This window comes from Anopheles marshallii, chromosome 3 (genome assembly GCF_943734725.1).
Source record: "Anopheles marshallii chromosome 3, idAnoMarsDA_429_01, whole genome shotgun sequence".
Lineage (NCBI taxonomy): Eukaryota > Metazoa > Arthropoda > Insecta > Diptera > Culicidae > Anopheles > Anopheles marshallii.
This window is the reverse complement of record NC_071327.1, coordinates 5,256,342-5,276,247: the sequence shown is the minus strand read 5'-3', so window position 1 is coordinate 5,276,247 and position 19,906 is coordinate 5,256,342. Positions and strand designations below refer to the sequence as shown.

Below are 19,906 nucleotides of genomic sequence, written 5' to 3'. Positions count from 1 at the left end.
AGAGAGCGTTTTTTTGCATGCGTGTGAAGGAAAAGGAAGCAAACCGACGGGGGGCAGTAATAGGGATTCCCGAAAACTGCTCTGCCAGCTTTACACGGGCAAAGCAATCGCGTACACCACAATGCCATCCATCGTTGAAATCAATTTTGTTCGCTTGTTTTTTTTTTGCAAATCGTTTCTGTATTTACTTCTCTCGGGCTCTTTCTCTCTCTCCCTCTCTCGGTGTCATGGAATGAGAAGGTGCTTTTGTTGGAATTTCGCGTAATATATTAAACACATTCCTTTGGGTTAAGTTGTACAAAAGCGGAAAACGAGGAAAAGCGAGCAAGAAAGAGAGACTACGAAATAGAAAAAAAACAATAGGAAAGGCAAGGAAAAAAAGGTCAAACAAACGATTGCTGCTCGTGTACATCGTACACCAACATCTCGCGATGAGCAAGCACTTCTCTATTATGCTCCAACGATGCGCAATCGGGAAAAAACGAATGGAAAACGGGGCTCCGTAACTTGAAAGCTAGAAGAGGACGGAATGGAAAACAGATTCCCGGTTCCACCTCTCAGTGCTAACCCGCTTGGGGGCTAACCTTCAAAACTGATCCTTCCGGCAATGACTCCCGGGGCCCATGACGGTGGCTGGGTATGGAATAGAATTCTTTTTTTTGTACCTCCCCCTCCGTACGGGGCGGATGGTGAAGCGTCATTGGAATTCAGTCTTCTCCCGTTTAGCAAGAAATACACAAACTTTATGTTGTGCTTCTGTGTGTGTGTGTGACGTTTATCTAAAAATAGAACTGATATTCCGGGATCCCGTGGCAAAGACTTGGGACACACTGGGCTCGCTTGCTGTTTGAGATTCCCTTTTTTTATCACGGCGGTTTTGTTTGCCTTCGGTTCACTGCCCCCACCTTCAACGGGATCAGATAAATGAACATTACGGCGCAATGAAGAGATACTCTTTAGCATGGTGGCCGCTTTGCATCCTTTGCGACCTCCAACTTTTCCCACCTTGCACCAGTCGCTATCACTACCGGTTAACATAAGTACTTTCGTTGGTTTTTATTTTACGATTGAGCTGATTGGTGTTGTCTAGAATCATTACCACAATATTTCGACCGAACCGCTTTCAACCTCATCAGTTCTCGTTCCTCACGAGCTGTTGCGTTATTTATTGTGCACACCGAGCGCTACGGGGGTTGAGCTTGAGATACCAGGCGCCTCCATCGGATCCTTTTGCCACAATTAGGTTTTTCGTGTAAGGAAGAACAGAATAATGAAAGGATTTGTTCGTTATATATGTTATTCGCAATACACTCAAAACATTTTCAAGCATTATGCATCGTTGCGTAAAACATTATCGTTTAATTAACGGATGAAAGCTTGTAAATAAAATCCTTCCACCATTCGATGGAGACGCTTGGTTGCGTTCCGTTTAGTTGAACTTTTTTTGCAGACACACACACACACACATATTGGTTAATTGAATAATGCAAATTGAGCATGTAGAAAAACACAGATAAACGAGTAAACAAATTACAGGAAAAAAATGATTTAAAGAAAAGTCTTTGATCGATGAAATTGAAGCGCAACTAAGCGGCTAATATTTATTACGAATAATTACATTATGGCCTGTCTTGTATATCGAACCCAGCCTGGCTGCCTGGTACGGCTTGTTGTTGTGCGCGTTGCCTTCTTCCAGAAATGCACCCGAGGTTTTCCTAGCTTCGAGCGCGGATGAAAGCATTATTTCTCGCCGTTCGCTTTTAGTGGTGAAGCACGGTGACTAAATTATTCAATTAACATCAATTATATACTTTCGCCCGTTTCGCATTAGTTGACTTTTATCGTTCCTCACCGCTTGTGAGCCGATGTGCATTTTTGTTTGTTCGGGGCCCACACCAGCCCGTGGCCCGTTTGTTGTTGAGGATCCTTTGGCGAACCAATTGCACAACAGGACGTGTCGTGTACCGGGCTACAGCTGGAATGAAATTTTATTTTCCACCGCCTTTTATCACTGGCAAACAACACTCACACACACACACACACACACCGCCGGGTAGTTCCACTTTGATCTTGCAGTGGTGCACAACCATGCTCGGCTACGGCCATGCTGGCCATGGACGGGTGAAGTCCGGGTTTCCGTTCTGTGCACCGTTGCACCGTGTACGGATGGGGTATGCAGAAGTGGTGTGGGAAACTGTTCCGAAATGGACATTTGCCATTGCATAATTAAAAGAAGCTGTTGTTAAATTCATGATTAGGGTGGGGATTTTCCATGGGTGTTAGAAAACCACCGGCACGGAGAAGGAAGCAACAAAAAATCACTTTACGTCCGGTTTTTTTCTATTTGTTTAAGGAATGATTTGAAGTTTAATTTCTTATCATATCTCAAGCAGATATGAAACGGAATCTGGAGTAGGTTTTATGTCAGCCATTCAATCGATTACTTTTTCAAAGTTCGGAGTTAGGCCTCAACGGGGCAACAGCGACAAACTACATGCGGCAGGGCCCTGTCACCTTCACGCTGAACTTCTTCCGGTCAAGGACTTAACCGAAAGTTAATTAAATTTCCGCCAACTCACTAACACTATTACGCTGCACCATTGTATCAGTGAATGTAATGGTGTGTGTGTGTGTGTGTGTGTGTGAATGTTTTTTTTCTCGCTTTCGACAAACACCACTTCCGAAAGCATCCAACATTTCGATAACAGTTTCCGTCCATATTGTCTGGGTGGAAATCGCTTTTCATTCGTGGTAGCGCGTCTGTTGCGAAACTTCATTCAGGGTGTTATTTCTTACACATCTGTGTGTGTGTATGTATATACGAATGTTTGACTTAAACCAAATGGAGAATGGAAAATCTCCAACACAGAACTAAGCTCCGATGTGCGCTGATTGCCGAAATTTGATGGAAAAGGCTTTACCGCCCAAGCTGTTGATCCGCAGTGATGCGTTTGGAAGTTGATTTTATGAAAAACGAAATCTTTTTACTTCGAGAAATTTCCATGAGCTTCGTGTCCCTATTTCCCAGCCCCAAAATGGGAAAGCTCTTAGAATGGCAGTGCCCGAACGTTTCGCAACACAGCGACACAATGACGGTGTAACATTTTGCATCCATTTCGGTGTGTCCGGCATGGCGCACAGGCAGTAAAAACTTTTTATGGTTAAATTTTTATCGCTCCGGCACAACACACACACACCAACCACTATTCCCCATAACTTCCCGAAACCACCGCTCGGAAAGACTGTGTGGGAAAGTAAAGCCTGGTCGAAGATTATCGGGCACAAACGCGAAATTCACGGCTCATAAAATTCTTGCACGGTCGCAAAAGCAGGTAAAATGCGTTGAATAGCTTTTTCCACTGTTATCCGTTCCCAACTTTCCAATGCTTTGGAAACTTTCATGCTCGGATTCTTTGGAAGCTTTCCTGAAGCGATTGAAGATGTTTGGAAGCGATTTGGTTTGGTTTGGAAATTTAATGTTCATTTCCTTCGTGTCAATGTGCGGTGGATATAGGCAAGGGGGTGGTGGAGGGCAAGGCTACCAAACAAGAACATGAACATGATTGAAAGACCAACTGACACGGCGCGGATACGAATTGACTGACTTGCGTCCGTGAGTTCACTGATTGATTGGTGGATTACCGGTTGAAAGTTTGATGAGCAAATCAAACTGTAAAATTTGCTCCGTCTAATGACAATTTACGAATCACTTTTCCTGAGCCACGCAGCGGCACGAGGCACATCGAGTGTGACAATGTTGCCGAGACAGTTGAGCACCTTTTTCCAACGGCAAATGATTGCGCAATCATGTCGAACGTGAACCATTGGTTGGGACAATGTCACATGCCGAAGCAAGCTGTTTGAGGTGTGGGGTAATTTGCTCTATTTGATTATGCCGACAAATGTGAATTAGAAGTCTGTGAAGGGTTGTATGTTGTCTGAATTTTAAATGTTTTTCTTTCGGGCTAATGAATTTTGAGTAAGAACTGTGGGGAAAATTGTGTTCTAAAGTCGTGTGGTATACATTTACGGTGGTGTACTTTTGAATGACAATTACTCTCAGCTTTGTAAGTAGTCTGGGCAATACAATAATGTCACTTTATACCCGGTTATTGAAGTAGTTATTCGTGTGGTTTGAAATCTTAAAGTTGGAATTTCTTTTTTTTTTTTTGCGTTGCGATGGACATTCTGAGTTAGAGGTAGAAACTTTCCTAATTTCTTGAGCAATTCGGCATGTTTATCTCACTGCAGCTCACTGTCACTCACTTAACACAAGAATGGCTTTTTGGTTTCATCATTCATTTTATTTTTCAGTAACGCAATTAGAATGGTTGTTTGTTATTTGTTTGCCAATGCTGTAAAGTTAATTTTTCCGTGCCTAACAAAGTGTATGTCTCAATATTCAACCTCCAAACACTAGTATATTTATAGATTTACGAGAAGTAATTGTTATCGAAAACGACGGGATAAATCACAGTAGAAACTTATTTATTGCAAGCATCAGAACCGATTACCTCAGAAACGGTTTCATAAAATTACATAATAAAAAGTGACATGTGTGTTACATTATCGAAGGTCGTATTCCTCACTTGAGCACCCAATTACATTTGTTCAAAAGATGATTCGTTACCGCACCGAAACCGCTTGCCGCTCGATTAAGCAATCAATCAAGTGAAAGCGGGTAGGCGTCAGAAGCGTTCCATCGAGACGTCCGTTGCATCTAGATGTATATAAATATATATAATTTTGTTTTTGCTTCTTTCTTCCCGTTTCACAGCGTTGGCTCTAACTTTTCTCAAACCATAATCGCGCTGCCATACGCTTAGAACCAAACGATGGGTGAGAACAAAAACGCCTTCAGATAAAGGAGGACGCTATTGTCTAGCGAACGGAAAACAGTATCGAAGGATACTTGTGCTGAGCTGTTTAAATTCATGTCCCTTGGATTATGCAAAAACCTTTTCCACTCCATCTCTCTTGTGTGTGTGTGCTGTCGAACCGGGGGGAATGGTTCATGGTGGGTGTTAAATTTCTCCCCCAGACAGAGCCTCCAGCGCGGTCGCCCCACATCAGCTTACCTTCCTGTGTCCGAGTGTCGTCGTCTGTCTAATTGGAATAAAAATGTGGGCTGCTGAAATATGTATGCGTCCACTGCCGGTTCGCCCCAACGCACTGTTCCTCGTACTGAACGAAAGCAAATTAAAGCGAAACGAACGTGAGGGAACAGTGATTTGTGTGATGGGAAGAAGTTTTATTCTGTGCTTAGGAGTCCTACTCGATGTAACATTTAAAAAAAAGCTCCGAGTTCGATGAAATAGTAACCACAAACTAGGCATGTCAGATACACCCAGAGTACCCAGAGTGTGAGGAAGTATTTACGTTGGGATTCGTTCTGGAAGTGGACAACAATGTTGCAGTTAGTACGTTGCGTATGCATCGGTCCACGGACCCTGGAAGAAACTAGCCGCTCATTTCCAGTGGACGGATGTTGTGGGACTGCTGTTGCGACGAGGGGATCCATCATAATAAAACTCGTTGCCCCGGACTGCAACCTAAGGTAATGCCAGATTAGGAGCGTTGTCCTTTTGCTTCTGAGGACCCCGAAAGCCGATTTAATAATTGATCGTGCGGGTGCAGTGGACTTCCCGGCGATGTTGCTGCTTGTTGCATCCGTGTATTAATTTTGCACCAGGTGGTATCGCCAGGCACGTTGAACTGTATCGAACCAGGCAGCTGGTTAAGAATGGTGCCCGATGTTTTTGTTCGCTTCCTCCTTTTAATTGAACTAATTAGCCGAATGGGTGAGAACCACCTCACGGTATGTGCCGGGTGCGTCATTACTGCAGCAATAAAATACGATTGCATTGAGTAAACCGATAAACCGAAACAGGGAGGATCGTTTCATATTTAATGTACACCCTCCTGTATTCACGGGCGATGGGTGCGAGAAGACAATCTCATTAAAAAGACGACTATTCAGTAAACTTTCCACCCTGGCCGGAAAGGTTTTTGTCGATACTGGTGCGCCTTTATTTGCAAATGATGTCGTTTCAAATTAACCTTATGCAAATTGGTCAAAATGGCTCTTTTGCATTATGTGTGCATAAATGGTTGAAGCTCTCTCTTTCTCTCTCTCTCTCTCTCTTTTTTCTCTCTCTCTTTCCTATAGTTCGATTGCATTATTCAAATTTCAGCATAACAGCAAATATAATACTTTCAATCTCTTCTACCCCACGGCTGACCGGTGGCGTTGGGATGGTGGATATGTGTTCGGTGCCATCGTACAACGACACTTATCATAATGAATGTCGAAATCGTGGATTAATCACTTATGGAGCGCATAATCGGATAAGCCGGATCTCGGTCGGATACGGTAAATCATCGGGAACGTTTTTCGGGTACGCGGTTTTTGCAAGCATTTCATTAACAAATGAAGCAAACGCCCCACCCCGAAACAATACAACGGGAAAAAACAATGCAAAAATCCTTAAAGAATGTTTCAATAAGGATGAGGCGCGCATGGCAATCATTTTCGACGACCATCCATCGTGTGATTACGCATACCGGTTCAAAAAGTGAACCGAGAAAAGAGAAAAAAAAAGCAAACATCCCATTAAACATCAGACCCCGAGCCCACTCTATTTTTATTGAGCGAGCATGAAGTTGTGGGATGGGAACAATTTCCGGGTTTTGCAATAAAATTGCCGTCCACTTGGTTCGGTTCGCGGTTCCCGTGCTCAAATGCCAGCGGTCACCACCCCAGAAGTCCCATTAATTTCGTGGTCAAGCTACCGGCTCCCAAGTTTCTGCTTCCGATCGGGGCTGATGGGTTGCCAATCGACACAAAACAGCCCATTCGGTGCGCGTGTGGCACAGTTGTTGGCATCGATAAATTGTGTTCAATGGTGCTTTCGCATTCAATTGGGAGAATTTACCTTTTCCTGCTTTCCTGGCACGGTGTTACAATGTGTTTTCTGTGGTGAGCTTTGAAACGGAGCATGGATCGGAAAGAGGGGAAAATAATAAAACGTTTCTTGTTTTATCTGTCATTAAGAAAATGGGAGTACAGCTTGAAATGTCAGTATTAATATAAATAAACGTTAATTTTAACATTTAATTTGCAACAGTCAGTTAAGCAGTACGCAGGAATAACTATCCAGCTACGGGTAAATAAAGCCAAGGGAGGCAAACAATCTTAAGACCTCTTGAGGTTGTTGTGCAGGTAAAGAGAGACAGAGATCTTCAAGAGAGCTTCGTTCTTCTCAATCCCGTACAGGACAGCATCCTAATGTACACTCTTATGCAGAATCAGAACACTCAACTATCTGAACAGAAATACGTTCTAGTTTATTTATATGAATTGATGTTTAATATTCGAATAGAGGACAGTAACGAACATGGATAGACGAAGAGATATTTCCATGCTCCAGGACTACAATTGGGCCATTGTTTTCCACTAGCACAGAAGTATATTCTTTGCCTTCAGTATTTTGTTCATATAATTTTGTATTGCGTAAGATATATCTTTACTCGGTTTTAGCGCTTTTAAACAAATAATCTTGTGGTAATTGTTTCGGAATAATTAGAAACGCTTCATTCAGCTGTTCAGCTTCAGGAGCTGTTCAAATCATCGATATAATTAAGCCTGCTTAATGTACTAGCCGTTTAATATTATGTAACACTTCTCAACCAATTGTCTGACTCGGTATGCTTGTAATGTATGTAAAAATCTTTGCGTTCTATTCATCTTAAAACCCATTTCAAGACAATTGACGATCATGACTAAGGAGCGCCTGCTAGGCGTATGATGAAGCGACGAGTGATTGTTTGAGAAATTGCTTTTAAAATACATTCGAATACAACCCTCCCTAACCTACCCTTACCGCGTTCACAAATCCCGCGCTTTGTGTTGATGGTCTATAAATATATTTTTATGACGCTAGAGCAATAGGTGTTTACGCGTTTTACGATAATAAGGAAGGAAACAGGGCCAGACCGGGTGCTAACTCTAATGCTAACTCAGCATTTATCACATACACACTACTGCTCCATTACCTTCCCACCCGTTGCTCACGTCACGTCCCGCGAGAGGGTTACGTTGATGTATTCCTTCTACTCGCAGCAAAAATCAGCTGTTTTTTGATAAGCGTGACGTGCGTTTCGTACAATTTCCTGTCACATTTGCAAAACAACCACCCCGCCTATAGGAAGTCAACATCTGTCTTGCAATTGAATGACCGTTGGGGGAGGTTTATTGTTTGACAAATATTTGTTGTAAAGTTGTGAGCCGCGCGCGTTGTTTATTAGACACGAAATCCCAATGAAACGCAGCTCCGCGGGAAGCGGTCTTGTGGAGTTGCGAAGCGCTGCATCACGATCTTGTTAGACGATCAGCAGGCGTTGCATTCATGGTAGCGTGTACGCTTGCTAAAAAACAACGACTATAAAAAAAAACTTCATGTCTGCTAAACGTAAAAACAAGTCAGCTTGTTATTCAACCTCGGTGTGTGTTTTTTTATGCTGTAGTTTAGACGAGAATAGTCTGAGCTTAGTTAAGAAAAAAAAAACACTTACACACAAGGATCATCAATAACTGGAGAGTTGTTGTGTTTGTGTCGGGCGGGAGACTTGAAACAGTGCAGGAGGTTAACCAAATATGTAATCCAGTCCGATGACGATAACGGCAGCGTGTAGGAGGAGGTAATGATCATCCAATTCTATAAGCAGTGGAATACTATTCTTTCCGCACTTCCCATCACAATAATAGCCCGAGCGATAAGACTACCAAATGACTACAACAGCCTATAAGATGGCTTATCTGCCTATTAACACTGTCAAATGTTCGGCCGGTACGGTGGTGGACTTGTTTTGTTGTCGGGAATTGATTGGGGGGAGGGTGTCCTTCGACCTTTATGCCTGATTGCTGGCAGATATCGATCACGACAGCCTGTGGTGTGTGAGTCTCGCTACTTTTCGGATCTTAAACTGTATGGGGGTCAATTGTAACGGGGATGGTACTTCCCCCGCCCCCTCCCCCCTTCCGTAACCTTCCATTCACGAAGGCAAAATGGCTGGTTTTCCACGAACGGCAGGGGCCCGTCCGCAAGTGTAAAAGTTGTGCTAGGCCAGGTTCAAGGAAACAAGTTCACCACGCCCTATTATTGTCGGGCGAGTTACACACGCTGTTTACTCGCGTTCCACCATCGTAAACAACAACCGGCGGTGCCATACACCTTATCGGTTGCAGAAGGAACGCTACGCTGACTCTTTGTATCGCGCGATTTGATTTCGCACCGTTCCTCAACGCGTCTCAAAGCAAAGTTGATAAGGTTGCGATTAGCGGAGCAGTGTGCCGTCTCCTATGTACGCTACACATCAACCATCACCATCAAGATCATCAGCGTAAAACAGCAGCAATGCCCCGACCGAATTCATGCTGTCCGTTAGGCCGGTGTTCATGTCTGTTTTGAATGATAGAACTCGAAAACAGACGGGTTCGATGTGGGGCCGGATATGTGTAAGCCCTGCCCAGAGCCTTCCCCCGGCATGCAACCCCGATGTTTGTTTGGTTCGGGCGACCGCCGAAGATAAGACATACCGCCGGACCCGTGCCCGCTAAAAACAGCTGATGAAATTTGAGCAAAAATTTTCAGCACAACACCAAACCACGGTCGTGCGCGATAAGGCCCGGACTACCCGAAGCAGTCCGTAATGTGAAAGGAAAATTCCATCGTAAGATGATGACCCATAAGCTGGTGCTTTTGAGGTTGGTTTTGGTGCGTTGGTGCGACCAATCACCGCACACCGCGGAAGAGATAGATGGCAAGCGTGTACGCGGAACTGAATGCCCACCGGGGTACGTCGTCCACGTCGGATGGGATGTTTTGTTTGTCGGAGATGTCTGATGTTTGTTTAGCCGGCGTCCCGGTCCCGGTATTAGATAATCGAGATGGCAGCGATGGTGTCAGAATCTCGAAGCTTCTCTCGGTTCGCTGAGGGTAGCGGAGCAAACACACCCCCTCTCGGCAGGTGGTACTACTGCACATTTGCAATATGGGTGCATACAACTCACTGCACCAACACATCCAACCAGACCGTTGCCGGAGAACAGTCGGTAGAATAGATGGCATATTGACGTTTCTTTATTAGTAGCTTTAGCAGTTACTATTTACTATCTCTACCTTCATTCCTCTGGAACGGCGTCATCCTCAGTCGCTGTTGAAGTGTTTTACGTCACATTCGCTTCCCCTAGTACACAGACGAGGAGGAACGTCTATTTCCATGCCTCTCTAATTCCCCCGTTACACTTCGCGCTCTCGCTCCAATTACTTCTAGCGCGGTCAGGGTAGGTGATAGTTTCGCGAAAAGTTAACCTTGAACGGGTACAAAAACCCTCGCACCATTACTCGGGCAAGGGTGGCCTATTGAGGGGGTGGGGGCGTTGGAGTATACCGCGGCGAAAATGTATCCCGTAGGCGGCGCCTGTATCTCGCGCGAAAAATTTACATACATCGCTAAACAAGATATCGCTCGCGCAACGGTCCCGGTATGGACGAAGGAATGATAGTGGGCTAGGAGCGTGATGGTGTTGCAATATTTGCATGCATTCACTGTTGCTGTTAGCATTGGCGGATAGTTTTGCCATTCCGAATGACGACGATCGGTACGCGGCAGATGAGAGCGGAGCGGGTTTATTTCAACTGACCAGCTGTGACATTGAATTAGGATGACTGGCTCAGCGAGCCGGTGTCTGAGGTGTGTTTGTGGGTGGGAAAAAAGGGACACAATTTCCGAGGGAATTCATTTTGAGAAAGGTCTGACTGTTCCCGGGACACGGGTTGGCCGTTGTTTCCTTCGTGTTTTGCACTGGTGACGCTCAAAGCTCGGGCACAACCATTGCGAGGAATGATTATTCTTCCAGCTTTGCACCACTAATGTGAGATAAATTTGGAATTCCCAGAATGTGGTACCATCCCCAGACGGATGATGTGCCGCCAGGCTAGAAGAGACACCTTCGAAGCTTCATCCAGCTAAACTTCTTAGTAAACTTTCCCAGGGCAGACACTTTCACCGTCGTTTCTAGGTTTTGGGTAGTCCTTCGGGTGTGGTGTTGCTCTTTTTCCAGCCGAGCGCTTTTCGGGTCGTTCCCAGCCCATATTGGAGGAAAAATGGAAATTTTCTAGGTTCCAGTCTGCTGCCAACGTTTTCCTCGGCTCCATACAATTTCTCCCTCTCACTCATTCGCTCAGCCTCTGTGCATCCGATTTGCATTGTGTGCGAAGCGATGGAATGGAAAACGAATGTGCCTCTGTAGAGCACAGCTCGTATCGCCTAACGCCTTCCCCAGTAAGCTCAGTTTGATGGTTTCCAAAAATTTATTTTATCTTTCTACCTAGCCATCGCTGCTAACCTTCAGGCAAACGAAGAACGACAAATGCGTGTTGTAGTCTATTTTTTGTGTGTGTCGCCATTCGCTTTTCTCCACGAAGAATTGATCTCGTCACGTAGCCGTCTCGATGTATAAATACTTTGACATTTGAATACGATTTGCTACTTTTGTTTGGATTGTAGACTCTCGGTACTGCAATCGTTGGATCGGGCACGATTCAAACGGCCTTTTTTTTGGTGGGAGGGAGGGAGGTTCACATATTATTCCATCCAGCAAGCGCCCATCTCGCCGGGCAACGGACTGCGACGGTCCGATCGGGCTGTGTAATGTTGGGTACAGATCCTTGCTTTCTTTTGCAAAGTTACATTGTGACTGTTTCGATCTGTAGTTGTACGGCTTCCATCCATCGCAAACACACCAATAGGGGAGCGTTTGTTATTCACAAATAGCAACTAAATATTCTACTAGCGTTTTTTTTCTTTCGGCGTTCCACCTCATCTTGACAAGAGCTAAGTCTTGTTCGACCTTGACGCAGTGAGAAGACGGTTCGATGCTTCTTCTTCTTTCTTATTTGCACTCTTCCAGCCCCTTGCGCCAAACAAGTTAGGCCAGAGGAACAAAAAAAAAAACACACAGAAATATGGTTGATTATAGCAACAGGTGTGATTATAGCCTCCGAGACGTATTGTGTTATTCGCCTTTTTGGCACTGATTTGAACAACCAAAGATGCGAATATAGACATTAGGGAGCCCCACGTTCTTCGAAGAACAGTAGTTTCTGGCTTGTTTAGTTCTCGTTCGCCTCCTCCCGCCACAGGCAAACCTCGCTAGTTTATGAGAGAAACACTAATACGTACGTTCTAAAAATAAACGCTCAATCGTTGGCTGGCTCGGTTTCGGTTTCATGTGCATTGTTTCATCGTTTGAAAGCCTTATAAAACCTCAAATAAAAAGGAAATGAGAAGAAAACGATCGCCCAAATTGTACTCTCTGTATCGGTTTACTGGCCCGTCAAGTTGTTTAGTGTTTTACCCCTGCCCGTGCCAATGGGAGCTGCATATTTTATGGCAGAAAGCATACCATCCCGCGGCCCTTTGTCTCTCCATTTTGTAGCACAACGGGTTTCTGTGCGGTTCCTTAACTAAACAGTTTGGAAAATTACCCTCCCTGCAGGTGCTGGGTGTGCAATTGACTTTCATTGTCAACGCTGTCAGCCCGCGCGGGGCGATCGTTTGTGAACGTTAATGTGTGCACTTTCAATGGCTGGGTGTGCGCGTGCCCGCTTCCCCGTTGCAAATTGGTTGGAAACGATGATCTCATCGGCATGTGGGGGATGAATTATGAAACAGGGTTCCTTCTGCTCGATTCGCTTTTAATCGGTACCCGAGTCCATTGCTCGGGCCAGCAAATTAGCCAGCCGGCTGTGTAGGGTATTATAAAATTAGATCGATCGATGCATTGCCCTAAGCTCCCGAGATATGATGCAACAGTGCAAGCGTCTGGGAATAACGGCCAACGGAACGATCGTCATGATCGGGAATAATCTTTGTGTTTCGGGATTCTGCTATAAAACCCAACCCCAGCTGGTCTATTTCGAGACGACAGGAACACGTTCTTCCTGCCTTCCGGCTCCCCAGCGCTGTTCACATACCTTTCTTCAGGTGTACGTACACGTGAGCCGAAGCTTCGTCTGCTCGTTTTGTAACACATACCCACGGCAGTGGGAAATCTAATCATCATCGATGCATACTGTCGCTCCATTCCATGGGACAGCGCACCCTTTTAGCTGATGGTGATGTGAGTGTCATGCATGGTACAGCGCAGCGACACTAGCATAAAGCACAACCATCCCCATTCCCGTGGGAGGGCACCCCGGGAGCACTGATACAGTTACAATATCTCCCCCTTTTCATATTCCCGAACCTACACTACTTATAATCGCTTTATCGACCACTACACGAACCCCGAGTGACAGAAGCACATCGACAGGACGGGAGGTGTGTGCCGCTGTGCTAAGTAAACTAATCAACGGAATGATTGCATACAGCCACACACCAGTAGGCGGTAAAAATCACGTTGACAGGGCGCACTGCTGATGGCGGTAGTTTATGCCCCCCCCGGGGGGAGGGCGTTGTACAAGGGGTCAGACCTGGGTTGGGAGAGATGGCTGGTTGCCGAGCTTAGATGCAACAATGTAGCGCTAGCTCGTTGTAGCTCTTCGAAGAGCACTGCACCCGTTCAAGGTCAGCCAGACAACTGGGGCCCCGAACACATCCCTTTACTCGGGAGAGGAGGTGGTAGGGTGGGTTTTGAGGACAGGGCAAGCAGGGGTGAGGTTTTTGTGCAAGTGCAAGTGCATCCGACAGATACAGCGCTAACACACCGGAAGGGAAAGTGACACATTCGCGCGTACACATACGGCAGTCGGAGCGGGTGTTTTCGTTTCAATCGTGCGGAGACGCGCATCGGAGACGAGCCCTCCGAATGCCTAGAATGCGACCGGGCCGAGGGAGGTCGCGTGAGATGTAACGCGCGAACTAATTGATTGAATTGATTTTCAGAACTCGTTATTCTCGTTACATCACAGTACTTATCTACCGCACCACTGGGCATTTGAATCGCGGCAGATGGATTATTGTTGCTGTGTGTAAAAGCACCAATAAGGAGATGTTGCAGATGAGCAGAGGGCCGGGGCCGGTAACTACTCCTAGCGGAGGTGAATTGGAAGAACTATATTTTTCCTGGAGAATTCAATGAAGAATTGTTCCTCGATCCTTCTCACTTTCAAGTACTGCACTGCCCCGTATTTCCTATTAGGCGATGAGCTTGGAACGGTCTCTCTTGCTTTAATCGAGTATTTAATTCGCACCGTGTACCGTACAAGGCGGAACACTTACCAAATGCGCGATGGGACCCGACTGACCGTGGACCCGTTGTAAGTCGATGCCGTTACACGCAACCTACCGATGTCGTTTGTTTGTCGAGTTTAACGAAGCATTTTTGGGAGAAATCCATCACTTGCCACATGTTCCACACATGAGCTTACCCCCAGTGCTGGGGATGATAGAGTGAGAAAAAAGCAAACATTTGTCAGACTGTCACAACCACCGGAACGGACATTTTAAACCTGTCTCGTACCAGTTTTCAAATGCGTTTTGAATGCGCAAAAATGGCATTTACAGTAAGTGCCTCCATCTCCAGCTGGTGTTACACACGCATCGCATCGCAAACATTCCAACATCCTGCGAGTCGCAAGAACCACACTGCACCAATTTTACTGTCCGTGGCTGTGGGTGCCAAAAACATACCATGCTCAAAAGGAAAGAAAAGGCAGGATGAAGGGAGCAGTGGGAACCCCGTGACAGTAAACGATACGCATCGGAGTTAACGGAGCGTGCCGCACAGCAGACAGAAGAACATTGGAACACAGCAACATTGTTGCAACACGAATTTCCTTCCACGTCTAACGGGGTGGTATGTTATCGTGGTGCAGTTTTACCATTATCTTTGGTTCGGTCGGGCACACAGGATGTCGGGAAGAGTTCGCTCCCTCCCGTTACGCTCTTTCGTTCAACCGAATGGCTGGAGTTTCGTCACTAGTCAATCATTCCGTTTTGCATTTCCCCAGTTCTCGCGGTTGCCAGTTTTTCGGGTGCATCACGCGAAAATTGCATGCAGCACGGCCGGTGCAAACGGATGTCGCCTCGCTGCAAATTTTCCCATGTATGCAAACGAAGCGTGGTTGGTGGTTCTCTCTTGTTCTGCTGTGATTTTGCCGGTTTGCAACAAAGTGTACGTGAATGCTTCGTCGCAAGTAACGTAGAACGGCCCGAGTCGGAGATATCATCCGTACCGGAGCTTTTCCACCCTCCTATGCCAAAGTAATGCAAAATGGAATTGCCGGCATACCCTTTGCCCGAGTGTTGCGTCGAGCAGCTTGCTTGGAGGATGGTCTGAGTTTTTGGGTTACAAATTTCTGTTTATTCTGCTACCAGACTGGTATGACCCTGCTATTAGGGAGCCTGCCACCCAACCAGTCAGTGTACCATAATGCCCAGAAAGGGCACAATTGAAGTGTTTTCCGCCTGCACGCGATTTTTCTCGCGTGACATACACCCAACCTCGGAACCGTTTTCTTGTGAACTGGAAACATCGCACCTTTCCAGCAGTGTACTGCAGTAATGCTACTGTTATTTGCTCTCCTCCAAGGCATGACTCCAGTCCTCCCCCGGCCGTATGGCGGGTCATATGGTTTCAAAATTTTGCAAATTTGTATCGCGGCACTGCGGAAGCGAAAAAACGGTTCCAGAGGTGGAAAGAATCACCGTGTGGCGAGTGGCAAACATGGGTACACCACCGAGCCGCACAAAAAACGGGCACATAAGACACAGAGGAAGGGAGTTGGGTTTATGGGTTTGAGTGTGGTTCCGTTACGCGAGCTTTCATGTTGTTTTAATGGTTCTGTCAAGTAAAAGAATCAACCGGAGCGAAGGAAACGCGAACAAAAAAATCGAATGAAATGAAAAGATTCTACCCATAACGCATTCACCGAAGTGGGGGTTGGCGTTTGGTGCGTGGAAGGGAAGGTTATGAATTCTGTTCGTGTACTTGCGTGTTGTTTGCTTACGCGAGGAACTGTTGCTACAAACTTGCAGCTGCAGAATGGACGAGTTTGTTTGTTTGTGGACACTTTTGGGTACATCGTAAGCAAACTTGGGTGGAAGCAAAAGCAGTGAATCAAACATAACGATCGCCTCTCAACGATCATTTCTTTGGGGCTGATGTTAATTGTGAATGTAAACAGTCTTCCAGTGTAACAACCACGACCCCAATGGGTCCAGAAGATGGTATGTTTAGCAGCTTTTTTTTTTTTGCTCTTGTGACAATATCACACCAACAACACACGAGAGCCACCTTCGATTGATAAAACCTTTCTTATCATGTCAGTCCTCGTACTCCGCTATCGTGAAAAGCCCTTGTGTCGATATGGAAAAATAGGTGATATCTTTTGAACCCCTTTGGAGCCCATGTTAGGAGAGTCGTCTGTTCGCTGATAAATCACTTAGACCACCATCCAACGGTCGCGATCAAACCCCTGTACCTGTTGGGGATAGCGATAAAGATAAGCGGCGAAACCAATTTTAATCGATAATTCTAAGCGAGCGTAAAAATAGCATCCAGGAGCACGCGAGACCCTTTGGCGCGCGGTTCTTTGTCCGTATCGAGATCAAGTAAAGCGACCTGTTCCGTTCCAGCCATTCGCTAAAACCCTTGAACATAGGGTGGCAAACAAACAAAAGACCATGTTTGACGTTAAATTGTAATGTGGCATAACACCGGGACGCGTACACCCGCGCCATCCACCACACTGCAAGCGAAGTTGCGCGATAGTTGCCCCGTACTTGTCAGCTGTTTCGCGATTGAGCGCTGCACACATACACCCAGCCAACCCGGTGCCAACGCGCGTTTATGACAATTAGCGCTTCTTACGAACACAGCAGCCCCACCGTTGCCAAAACACACACTCAAAAGGAAGCGGAACGCCGCGTACGCGCCCTTGTTATAGCAAACCTATATGCGGCCCGCCCGATGGGGAGCCTAGGTGGTGGAGTCGGACCGCTTGTGTGTTGCGCTTGTCGTCGTTCCATTTCGCGCGAATGCGTGCAACGCGCTCTGTGTAGTGGTCGTCGTCAATGCGACCGCGACCGCACGGGGGCACTTGCACAGATGATGATGTTCATCTATAAAAGCAGTACGGCAGAAGGTTCCGAAGGCGACAAATGGTCTACACGACGCCGGTAACGCATCGCGGTCTTTAACTCTCTGTGTGCCGGGTTAGCAGTGACTCGCATACTCGTTCGAGTTCGTCGAGGTAGTTGGGGTTGTGCCTCTGATCTCAGCGTTTTCCACCGGAGAACAAAGAACGCCCGAAAAAAAGAAAGCACCACGGGTGGCATATTGGGCAGATTTTAAACACGCGGCAACCGGTCGATCTGTACGAGGGCTCTGTGAGTGTACGCTCGTTGCAACGAGCGTGTGTAAACTCGTGCGCAAATAGAGCATTCTGTGGTGTGGTGGTGGTGCAAAACGTGCCAAAGTGATCTCGTGTGGGGAAGTAAAATCTAGTGAATTCCTACTGTCTCTCTACGCCGTACGCAACATGTGGGATGAGGTGTTAACAAGTAAATGATCGTTCCTAACTTATCAACCTTATCTGCACGTTTTTCGAATCTGTCCTCTGTTTGGCTTATACCGGCCGAAACTGGATTTGGTTTTGCGAGTTGGAACTGATACCGTGTACCCGTTGCTAGCAATAATGTGTCGTCGAAATTTTCGATCGTGTCGCCACATGTACCGATTATTCGAAGCACGTTATCTTGACGTTGTATACATACTTTTTGGTGAAGTGACTAACCGTATTCTGTGGCTTCTTGTCTTTGCCATTCCCATTCTGTTCCCAGGTTTAAGTTCCCGGCAGGACACGGTTTCGCCGACTGATACAGCCTGTTCCTCCGAGTCGCCCGCATTTCTCGGTCCGTCCTCGTCGCACCTCCTGCTGTACGATCAGAACAGCTCCGAGGAGGAGCTGGAGGTGATCAATGGCAGTGCGGGCGATGTGGGCAGCTGTGCCATCGAGGTGGGGAGTGTCAGTGGTGTGCCTAGCCGATTGAGTGGAGGAGTTATTGCCGGTATACTACCCATCATGGCACCTCACGTCGATGATGACGAGGAGGACGATGAAGAGGAGGAAGACGATGATGCCACCGAAGATATCGTGGATGAGGAGGAGGAGGAGGAGGATGAAGAGGAGGAGGAGGGGGAGGAGGTAGAGCACGGAGACTATGCGTCACCGGCAACGGCGGCAACACCGACGGCGATGGGAACAACGGCATCGACAATCATCGAAAGTACGACAGGTGCCATGGATACGAGCAGCAGTACCACCGGCAGCAGTATGGTACGGGGACAGTTCATGGCAATCGGCAACGCGTGTGACGACAATGGTACGGAACCGTTGGACGACTTTGCGGAGGAGTTGTCGAGCCTGACAGGGACCTCGAACGTGGCGCTGACACCGTCGTCAGTCACCAAACATCAGATCTCAACGGGAGCAGGCAAACGTATGGGTAGTGTGAGCAGTTTGCTGGAGAAGCGTAAACGATCCCTAGCGCACAATTCGGATGACGAGGTATGGCAGTGCTTACGGCTTGCCGTGTGTGTTGAAGTTGTTCTATTCAATCTGCTGTAATTTTAGGTTCGCTATCTGCTGGAGCAGCAACAACAACAACCGACCCAGCAGCAGCAGCAGCAACAACAGCAAACCCATCATCATCCACTCTCACATCAATATCATCACCACCAACATCATCATCATCATCATCACCATTCGATGCGTCAACAGCACCACCACCAAGAGCAGCAGCTACACCATCAGGACGAGCTGCTGCAGGCGGAAGAGACACCGCTCTCGGCACCGGTCAATTTCCGCACCTCACCACCTCTAGAAGCTTTAAAACCACACCGTGGCCATATAATGCAACGCTCGACGACACCGCTGGTACTGAGCGAGGGAACCGGTACCGCTCCCACCGGTACCAACGGTCTCCTACCGACCACCGGATCCTCACTGCTGTCACCGGCGGCTTCCTCTCTTTCGTCGCTGAGCGGCACCGGTATTAGCGGGTTCTACGGTACCGGCAGCAACAGTAGCGGCGTTAATGGTGGTAGTGCCGGTGGCCTTCGATTCGGTCTCGTCCGACGCCCCATTGGCTGTGATAGTCCTTTGACTGCTGTGTGCCACCGCAACAGCACCAATCCGCCACCATACGGCGGTGGCACCAGCAGCCTTGGGTCCGGTCTTAGTACAACAACGCGAACATCATCATCATCCACGCCATCATCACTGTCGTCGGCACCAGCCTCGCTGGTACGGCTCGGTGCAAGCACGGGTAGCCCCGAACCGAGTGGTGGCGGTGGCGGCGGCGGCGGTGGCACGACAACCCTAGTAACGAATATGGACATCAGCCGGTCCGTTAGTCCACCGGCGAAGATGTTCCACTGTGCCGTGTCACCACGCCGACGCCAGTCTCGCCATCAGCAGCAAAGGCTGCAGCGTCCCCATAGGCCATGCTTAGATTTCGATAAAATGCAACAGGTAATAATCGCCGAACATATACTCCCAATCCGAGCACATAGCTAAGATACACGTTTCCATCATCCGTTTTTTTTTCTCGTAGCTTAAGGCACGTTCCGTGACCACCTGGCGGCATAGCAACGAGCATTCGGGCGAGCTGTCCGTCTTCTGCTGGTGATGATGAATGAAGGGCAGCCTCTCCACCGGTCGTGGCCACCAGTCGTCGACATTATGGCGCCACTGCTTTCCACTAGAAGGAGGAGTCGTTGCGAAAGGTTTTCATGCGAAGAACACGCTGATGAGGTGGTGGGATGGTGGTTTTACGAATCTCACCATCACACCGGATCAACTGTGCGTTTTACTGGGCAGTCGCGTATGTTGGG

At 47.2% G+C, this 19,906-nt stretch overlaps 1 protein-coding gene across 1 annotated transcript in view; it reads left to right on the top strand.

The window, feature by feature from the left end:
• LOC128714072 (lateral signaling target protein 2 homolog) overlaps positions 1 to 19,701 on the top strand; it is a 47,693-nt gene extending 27,992 nt beyond the window's left edge. Inside the window, exons 3-5 of the mRNA XM_053808950.1 lie at positions 17,851 to 18,578; positions 18,645 to 19,544; positions 19,627 to 19,701. Coding sequence (XP_053664925.1) covers positions 17,851 to 18,578; positions 18,645 to 19,544; positions 19,627 to 19,701 — 1,703 coding nt within the window. The remainder of the gene's footprint in view (positions 1 to 17,850; positions 18,579 to 18,644; positions 19,545 to 19,626) is intronic.
• The last annotated feature ends 205 nt before the right edge of the window (positions 19,702 to 19,906 follow it).